The 9,146-nt window shown below is 55.9% G+C and overlaps 1 protein-coding gene across 2 annotated transcripts; it reads left to right on the forward strand.

Annotated features, from left to right (window-relative positions):
* GOLPH3L (golgi phosphoprotein 3 like) lies at positions 1–9,146 on the forward strand. Of its 2 annotated transcripts, none has more exons than XM_026079133.1 (5): positions 1–137; positions 1,127–1,309; positions 6,141–6,272; positions 6,747–6,861; positions 7,451–9,146. In XM_026079133.1, the coding sequence occupies exons 2-5, from the start codon at positions 1,139–1,141 to the stop codon at positions 7,876–7,878; spliced, it is 846 nt and encodes a 281-aa protein (XP_025934918.1). In that variant the 5' UTR covers positions 1–137; positions 1,127–1,138; the 3' UTR covers positions 7,879–9,146. The 2 variants fall into 2 exon arrangements, with proteins under 2 accessions (XP_025934918.1, XP_025934917.1); XM_026079132.1 differs by lacking the exon at positions 1–137 and adding an exon at positions 802–893.

Here is a 9,146-nt window from a genome sequence, read left to right on the forward strand (position 1 = left end):
GGCCAGGAAACCGCYGGGCTGTTCCCTCCCCTGCCCCGGATCACCCAGGAAGCTTTTTCCCTTCCCCGGCTCCGAAGTTTGCTCGCGGGAACCTCAGGGAAAGAGCAGGGGGTGGGGAGGGAACCCGCCGAGCACGGGTAAGGCTGGCCGAACCGGGCGATTTTGTTATTCCGGGTTGCGTTTCTCCGGAGCTGAAACTCCGCCGGGGAGAAGGCGGAGGGAGGCTGCTGGTCTGCCTCGGCCTTGCCGTTTGTGCGTTTCGGCGGTGGGGGGGGTGGGTGGAAAAAGTTGTCAAATCTAATTATCGCCGCGCGGGGGCTTGCGCTGGAGGGAGGGAGGAGGTGGATGTGTCTTTCCGGGCTCTTCATCTATTCCTGGAGTATGGAAAGAGGCTGCGGGATATATCCCCCCCCCCCAAACCACCACCACCACCCTGCTGCCCTCGTAGTGCTTAAATCCAGCCCCTCAGGTTCTTTTTGCGGTGGTTTATGGTGTCTTTTTAACGGGACTCTGAGCCTCCCCTGYGGCATAGGGTGGTTGGGGACCGGGGGGGTCGGGTGGAGGATAGGGCAGAGGAGAGAGCTGGGGTTGCAGGGTGCTCGTGGAAGGTTTCGGGTCAGCAGCCTGGGAATCCAAAACGAAAAGGGGCGACTCGTAAWCCTCCTTAAACAGATAAGTATCGACTGCAAGCAGCTAAGTTGTGCGGGAGGGAGAATCAGAAAGAGATCAGCCGAGGTAGAGGTGTTCTTTCGTCATTGCCCTGGGGCTCTGCTGAGTATCCGGCATCCGGGACCAGAGCGGGAGAGCCTGAGCCTTAACCTCTTCTCCGTCCAGGAGGTCCCCTCGGTCGAATGCTTTCGCCGTGACTCAAGTTCCTCCTTACCTCCGTGAAGGTGCAGTCGTCTCTTTAAACATGTCGCTAAGTTACAGGCAACCACTCCCTAGCAGTGACTCTTGTACAGCCATCCTGGGAGGAGTGAGCTGAAAATTCCCGGGTAAAAAGGGCAGGGTTCCCTCAAGCTCGTGCGTCCCTCCCCGGCGTCCAGGTTTCAGCTCTTGGGGCTTCGCGCCATCGTAGCCCATCGCGTTTAGACCTTGTGCCAACTTTGCTTCCCTGTGCTCCCAGCTGGAGGCGAGGATGACGACGCTAACGCGTCGAGGACGAGGGAAGAACTCGGACAAGAAGCCCGACGGCGAGGAAGACGCGGCCGCGGACAGAGACCTGAACGACGAAGACGCCAACGACTCCAAAGATATCCGCCTCACCCTCATGGAAGAGGTGCTGCTCCTGGGACTGAAGGACAAGGAGGTAAGGCGTTTCTCGCTGGCGCCATTGCACATGTAGAGGCGGAAGCGCTGTCCTAGCATATCTGGAGATGAGGTTCTCGGTATGCAGCGGAAGGGACAGCGTGAGTTCAGCCTACTAAGCTCAAACCACCATCGTCTGCAGCTGAAACCCAGCCGTTGATGAGGCCCTTGCAAGCGTTGTCCCATCAGCTCTGCCACAGTGACAGCTGGGGAAGAGAGGTGCGATGCAATATTCCTTTAGCGCCATTTGCAGAGCAAACGTGCGTTTGTTCTTCGCCAGGGTCAAAGACCTGGGGTAAAAGAAGCTACACCTTATGTGTCAGATGGTAGATGTGCTCTTCCCAAACCCACATAAGCTTTCCTATCTGAAACCAGCAGGTGAAACCCAAAGGCCTCCTGAGCGCTGTTTACGCTTTTCTAAAAATTGACRCGAGAAACAGCTGGGGCAGGTTTTGAGCGAAAAGATAAGACGAGAGAATGCAGCTGGACCAGGAGTTTAAAGCAGGTGCAGGATACGTTTGAATACGGAAACGATAAGGGAGGTGGGAGCGGYGTCTCCGCTTTCAGAGCGGCCCTGCCCTTAGCCCAGGAGCAACGGCATCTTGCAGCTCCAGGCTTTGGGGGAAAGGGACGCTCGCCTCACCYGGCGTGTGCCAGTTTGACAGCTTTCCTGGACAGCAGTGCATGAACTTCCCAGCTGGTTGTGTTCAGAGAAGGGATGTTCTCTGCTGCAACGGGCCTGTGAGCAAACTGATCTGTTTTGCACCTATCGGCTGGTAGCAACTCGTTGCTCCGGTCTGCCCRGAACAAGCCGTTGGGAAAGGAAAAGGCGGTATCTTGGGCTGAGCTCTGCCATCGCTTGGCTCCGAGCTGCGGAGCGCTTATCTGCCGTTGGGTCTGCGTGCTTCGTCTTCTTTAGTGCGCGCGTCTTCTTGATCTYTTTGGGCGACARTAATGCTGTTATTCCTGTCAAACCGATGGGGAAACTGAGACAAAGAAGCCAACTGGTTTCCCAGGGTATTTCTTGGGATGATGGTGGGAGAGGAGAAGCTTAAACACAGGTTTTTCAGCTCCCCTTTGAGCACTTTGGATGAGCCCATCTTTCCGCCCTGAGGAAAGGAGACGTTGTAGCTGTTAAAGCTGCGGTGCGGTTGCATAAGTGACAGAGGTTTGTAGCTGCCCTGTTTAAYGAGCCTAGATAAGATCTAGGACTCACCGAGCGGAATAGGAAGTAACAGGAGAGCAAGGCTGTAACGAGAACATCATGCAAATAACTTTGGAGCAAATATTAGAGAGCAACTTGGGAGCGTGGCRTGGTCTGCTTTCTTCCTGGACAGCGCTGAGCATTCCTGGTTTGGTTAATGTGTGTTTCTGCGTGGTTCCTCGTTGCCTTCTCAGAAGAGAGGTGAGAAGCCAGGCATGCAGGCGCTTTGTCCATCCTCCTCCGTATTAATCGCTCCTCTGGGAGGAGACTGGGSTCTCTGGAGTAAAGTCAAGTGCCTGGCTCCCTGTTTGCTTAGTTTAACTAGGCTATAACCCAGCAAGCCAGAACTTCAGCCARGGATCTGTAAATCAAAAATAAAATTCACCTATTGGAGAAGGTAGGGTCCAAAATCCTCTCTTTACGATTGTGTCCATGTCAGAATTGACAAATGTCACTGTCCCCTCTCAAAAATGGGGCGTTCGGGCTGGTTCTGGAGCCATTTTTTTCTTCTGGCTTGGTTCTCCTGCGGGGAGGTGGCATTGTCCGCTGAGTTAATGTTTGATATGCCACTGCTGAACATGCAGCTCAGCCAGGCGCTGAGCGTGCGGAGCGCCTGGTTCCTCAGGATGGGCATTACTGGAGAAGCAGCCCCATTCTGCTTTGCAATTTTTGCACTCCGAGGTGGTGGCTCTTTGCTACCTCTTCTGCATGCTTGTCCCACCAAGAAAGCATTCCTTAAAAACATCTAGGAACGGTTCTCTAATCACCTGGAAGATAGGAGAACACAATGGATCRGAAAAAAACCTTTTCACTTTTTTTTTTTTGGCCCGTCCTTCCGCATTCCTCCACCTCAAAGACTGTAAAGCCAGAAGTGGCAATAGCCTGCCAGGCTGGCAGGGAGCTGGGATCCCAGGCATCAGGTTTTCCCAGCTCTGTCGTTGACGTGTGACTCAATGATGGGAAAAACTAGGAAATTTTAAGCCAAATCCAGTGAGCTCACGGTGTGATTTCATTATTTTAAGGGAGAAAGCGGCTGAGCATCAGCCTGGCATTTGTAACCAGCCTGATTTCAGAAGCTGCAACTAACCCAGGAGCTTTCAACTTTTTTGATTTCAGAGCCCCTTAAAATTTTCCGGTGGGATGTTGCCTCCAGTCCAGTAAATGGAAACCTTCAGTAATCTCCAAGTCCTTCTCTGGAGAACTTTCTTTCTAGAGGTCGTGTGTTAAAAAAACAGCGCGTCTCCTGTGGACAGAACTTAGCAGGTCTTAACAGGGCGAGGATGAAGGGTTTCTTTGTCTTTCTTCACAAGGAAGTGAAGAAAGCAAATAAAGATTTTAATTTCTTTTATGATGGTCCGTGTTAAGCAAGCTGAGCAATCCGGTGTCAAAACGCACTGTACAAACAGCYGCTTTGGGGACAAGGGTTTACCCTTGTGGGCTGTAAAAACTTCTGTTTAAGAGGACTGCATGTTCTTAACTTTGTTTCCTTAGCAAAGCKGACTTGCCGGATTGCTTTGTCTTTAGTCTCCCCGTAACTTTTAAATCCGCCCTTTCTCTCCTTTCCCCTGTTCCTACAAGGAAAAAGACCAGCAAAAAGGGAGTTACAACCGCGAACCAAGCCACCGCGTTCCTGGCGTGTCGGCGTCCCGTCGTAAATAAGAACGCGGCGACTCCGCGTCCCGCTTCGTTCACCCCTCGGTCGGGCTCGCCTTGAACGCAAGCGCCCGTTCGGTTCCCAGCTCCGCCGCTTGCCTAGACGGGTCTCTCCGTCCAGCCCTCCCTTTTGTCCGTTTTGCTTGAAATCCGAAGACCGTCCCCTTATAAAGTTTGCGCGGGGCCTGCCACAATAAAACAGTCATCGGGCTGCAACAACCAGGCGTTGTGCTAGCAAGGAGATAAAGGTGGGAGGAGGGAACCCGAGAGGTTTCCCAGGCGGTCCCGTTGCTTCAAACCCACGACCAGCTCTCTCCTGAGAAACACGGGTTGAGTTTGTTCTTAAATGCCAAGTGATCCCTGCCCCACCACAGACAAACTGTCCCCAGGCTTTGTTGTCCCTACGGTTAGTTTTTCTTAGTGCTAGCCTGAACCTCCTGGGCTACAGCGTTGGTCCAGGACTCTGCCTAATCCACGGTGGAAGCGGAGAGCTGAATATTCCCTTCCTTTTTGCAGCTGCCTTTTTATATATTTGAACCTTTTAATCATATTCTCCCTTAGTCTTCTCTTCCCCCGACTGAGAGCCCCGATCCAATCGACCGTTCCTCAYAGGTCATGTTTTCCAGACTTTTGCGYGTTCTTGTCGCTCTGCCAAATGCCAGCAAGCGTCACGGTGCTTGCGCTTCTCAGGGTCAGGACTCGAGCGGTCGAGCCGGGGGGGCGTGGGAAGCCAAGGGCCGCGGTGAAAATCGTTGCCGTCCTCAGGCATTCGCGTCACGTGCACACTCGGGACCGGCCGCTGGAGAGCTTGTGATGCCGGAGCCGAGGTGATAGCCGTTCATGCTGGAGGACGGCTCTTTTTAGAGCTGGGGAGATTTATACAGCCACCCTTCTTCCCATGCTGGGCTGAGAAAACAGCACTCAGGGCCGGATGTGGAATGTGCTGGCTTAAGTTTGAGTGAATCTAATCAAAATTGCCAAACCGCGCCGCTTCCTTGCCACGTAGGATCTTGCCCACTGACCACCGCGCCCTCAAGCCAAATCTACCCATTTCTGGGAGAAGAGCTGGCGCGTATTTTCTAATCCACAGCACTGCTGAGCACAGACCGTTCATCCTCAGCCAGAAACCCTGTTTTCACTTGCAGAAATCTGCAGGGTGGATTTAAGCGAGTGGGATGTAATTAGCCAAAGTGGGATCTGGCGAGGGCGCTGGGGAAGCTCTCATCCGCCCCTTGATGGGAGCTGTGCGCTTTTGCTCCGGTCTGTGCACCTTGGGCTTAAGACGAAGCTGCAGGCAGCTGCAGGCAGCTGGGCGAGCTCTTCTTACGGGGCTGACGAGCGATATCCGAGTACCGCTGATCGTTCTCACGGCGCGCCTGGAATTGGCGGGGGCTTTCGTGTTTTCTTAAGCCGCCTCGTTATCTGGGAAAGCTGACCTTATGGAAAACAGTTATTGCTCCTTGGATGCTGCTTGCGCCAGCTGCTGAGCCACCTCTAGCTGGTTGCGGGGAGGCAGGGGAGGAGGCATGTTCCTGGCAGGTTCCCAAGCCGGTGTGATTTGTCGCGGGGGCAGAATTGACTTTTTAGCGAGCGGAGGCCAAGAAAAAGAGCAGGTTTCACCTTCCGCCTCCCACGTGCACGTCCACTTACGCACAGGGAGACGCGCAGGTCGTGAGGAAGAGGATAGAGCAAAACACGCATCCCTTYGACGTTTACGAGGAGGGTTTGAGCCTCGGGGTGGGGAGGGGGGTTAGTTGCAGGGTGCTGCCTTGCCCTGCAGGCTGCCAAGTCCTTCTCACCTCTTGGAGAAAGCCTTTTCCTCTCTTCGATGTCACCATCTAGGCTTAGGAGGAAGGGCATGAATCCATTCAACGGATGGACTGGATTCGGACGGATGGGGAAACGAGCCCTGCAGCGCCAGCACTGGCACATCCGCTCATCCATGTTTTCTCCCCTTATCATCCCTTTCCCCCAGGGCTACACGTCCTTCTGGAATGACTGCATCTCCTCAGGCCTGCGAGGCGGCATCCTCATTGAACTAGCGCTGCGGGGCCGGATCCAGCTGGAGCCGCTCACCATGAGAAAGAAGAGGTTGCTGGACAGGAAGGTAAAGGTGCCGCAGGAGCTGGTCTGTCCTTCGCCGTAGATAATCCGGGCTGGAGATGGGAGGAAGAAGTAACAGTGGAATGCCTTGCCCTGCCCCAGACCCTCCGTGTGATCGGGCTGGGATCTGAAGCCCCCTGGGCAGGTTTCTTGGCCGCTCAGCTGCCTTTCTGATCCAGACTCGCTTGGGTCGGCTTCTTTTGAGCCCTGCTTTGTGTTCAGGCAGGCTCTGGTCAAACAAGCTCCGAGTACCAGCGCTTTCCCTGGGGCACGGTGATGCCTTACAGGCCTTTGGGTGGCAGCTGTGTAACTGCAATTCCACTGACTGCAGCCCGATCTCCATCCACCCCCGTTGGGTCTGGTTTTAAAGTGCTTTGCGAAAGCGGTGTTGAACCCTGGGGCTCCTGATGGTCTTTTGGGAAGGAAGCAGCAGGTCTGTGTCCTGGTCTGACCCCATGTTTTCAATGTGTCCTTCTAGGTGCTCTTGAAGTCAGATGCTCCAACTGGTGATGTCTTGCTGGACGAGACCCTCCGACACATCAAGGCTACAGAGTCTGCAGAAACGGTGCAGACCTGGATAGAGCTGCTCACTGGTAGGCCCAGTTAGGGACGTGGGCTCTCCAGGTGTCTCTGGGCCTGTCCCTGAGGCTTGTCTCCTCTCTGTGGCTTGGCCATGCTCCCACTTGACCAGAGATGGGCAAAACACCCAAGGGCTGAGGGCAGAAGAGGGGAAGGATGAACATGGGGGCAGGGAAAGGTTTTCCAGATCTTACTTGCTGGGAACTCAGAGGAAGTCTAGACCTTGCTCTTCATCGTCTACTTTTTAACACTGAGTCTTTAATGAGTCTCGGGCCCAGAGGTTCTGGGCAGAAGGGGTTTTCCAAAGGGATCCACTTCAGGCTGCTGCACCTCGCGGTTGCCTGGAGCTTTGCCAATGGAGACTGATGGGGCTGGAGTTATGGGGAGGCAGGGCAGCGATAGCGGAGAAGAGCAGGTCAGAGTGCGGTTGAGAGGAGGAGGAAAAGGCTGGAAAAGGGTTTCTGCAGGAGGGACTTGTAGCTTTGCAGACATGGATCATCCTGGGCTGGAAACAGGGAGTTGGAGCTGCAGAACGGCTCGCGGGTGGGATAGAGAGCAAGGCTCTACCTACCCCAGGGTCAAATTGGCTCAATTCTCCCACAGGGGAAACCTGGAACCCTTTCAAACTGCAGTACCAGCTGAGGAACGTGCGCGAGCGCATAGCCAAGAACCTGGTGGAGAAAGGCATCCTCACCACGGAGAAGCAGAACTTTCTGCTCTTCGACATGACCACGCACCCTGTCAGCAACGCCACCGAGAAGCAGCGCTTGGTCAAGAAGCTCCAGGAGAGCATGCTGGAGCGCTGGGTGAACGACCCCTGCCGCATGGACCGCAGGACTTTGGCTCTCCTGGTGCTGGCCCACGCCTCGGACGTGCTGGAGAACGTTTTTGCCAGCCTGGCAGACGACAAGTACGACGTGGCTATGAACAGGTCCAAGGACCTGCTGGATTTGAACCCTGAGGTGGAAGCTCCCAAAGCCAAAGGCGCGGAGATCATCTGGGCCGTCCTGGCGGCCTTCAATAAGTCTTAAAGCCCCCCCAGAAAAACCCCCCATGAACCGGACAGCGGAGCTTCACCCTCTCGGCACGAGGGCAGGAATATTTGGGCACGGGACTTCACGTAGCACCGGGTGGGCTCTGCTCCGTGGGCGCTGGTGGGTTTAGCTCTTTCCCCTCGCCTTGCCTTGGCAGGGGTTGGAAGGACGAGTGTGCGTGTGTGTGTGTGCGTGTGTGTGCGTGTGGGTGTTACACACCTAAATGAAGGTCTGCACCCCCGGTGGGACGTGGTTACAACTCCTAAATCCCCTTGCGGTACTTCTCCCCGACGCGCTTCCCTCTTTCCAGAGCCGGGAGGGCCGCGAGTTCCCGCGCCGCTCGGGCGCCGGGCTTTGCGCGCGGGAGCCGAGCTTGGTCGAGGGGCCCGAACCGCGGGGAAAACAGGCCGAGTCGCGCGGGAAACGGGCCCGCGGAGGAGCCTCCGCTCCCGGCGCTCGGCTTGGCTCCGTGGCTGCCTCGCGCACGCGGGCGCCCGGGTTTCCCTCGCTCTCGCCGCCTTTAGGCTGGCAGCGGCGGAGGTTTCCGAGCGCGGCCCCGGTGCGGGGAGAACATCCCGTTTGCGGAGCCGCTTGGGAGACGCGGGTTTTTTTTTTTCCCTTCTCGACTCCGTCGGGAGGTTGGCGGGGCAGGCGCGGAGGAAGCGCGTGCCGCGATGCGCCGTGTCCGCGGGGACCTCCTCGCTGGCTAGAGAAGCCGAGACCTTGCCACGAATCCGCGAAAAGCGGCTGTTGCCTTTATTTTTTGCCTTTCACCTTTTAAGCTCGGATATAGCTAAACCCTCGCACGTGTTTATTAGGTAGCTCTGGCACCGGGCTCGGACCACCGAGGGTGTCCGTAATGCCAGCCCGGGGCCAGAATTTCCTGGGAATTTCCCGGCTGTGCAGATGCCCGCAGGCGTTTCCCTGGTACCCAACGTTTGGCCGGGGAAAGCCGAAACCTTTCAGAGCTCGTCGGCATCGAGGGAGAAATACTTCCCGGGTGCTGCCCCGGAGCAGGGAGGGCAGGAGGGGACGGACCAGGCGCCCCGAGACGCTCTCCGGGGTCGGATCGCTGCCCGGCCGAGCGGTGCTCTGCGCTGCGCCTGCCCGTAGCACGTCGACTCTTTTTAGGAAGAGATGAAGTCACTTTAGGAAAAGTTAAACTGTGATTTATTTCTTTCCCCCCCCCCTTCTCCTCTCCGACTTTAACCTTTAGCGAGCGTTAAGGTGTTTCGCCGCGCCCCCGCGGGAGTCCTGGGTATTTA

This window comes from Apteryx rowi, unplaced genomic scaffold (assembly GCF_003343035.1).
Source record: "Apteryx rowi isolate R43461 unplaced genomic scaffold, aptRow1 scaffold_492, whole genome shotgun sequence".
NCBI lineage: Eukaryota > Metazoa > Chordata > Aves > Apterygiformes > Apterygidae > Apteryx > Apteryx rowi.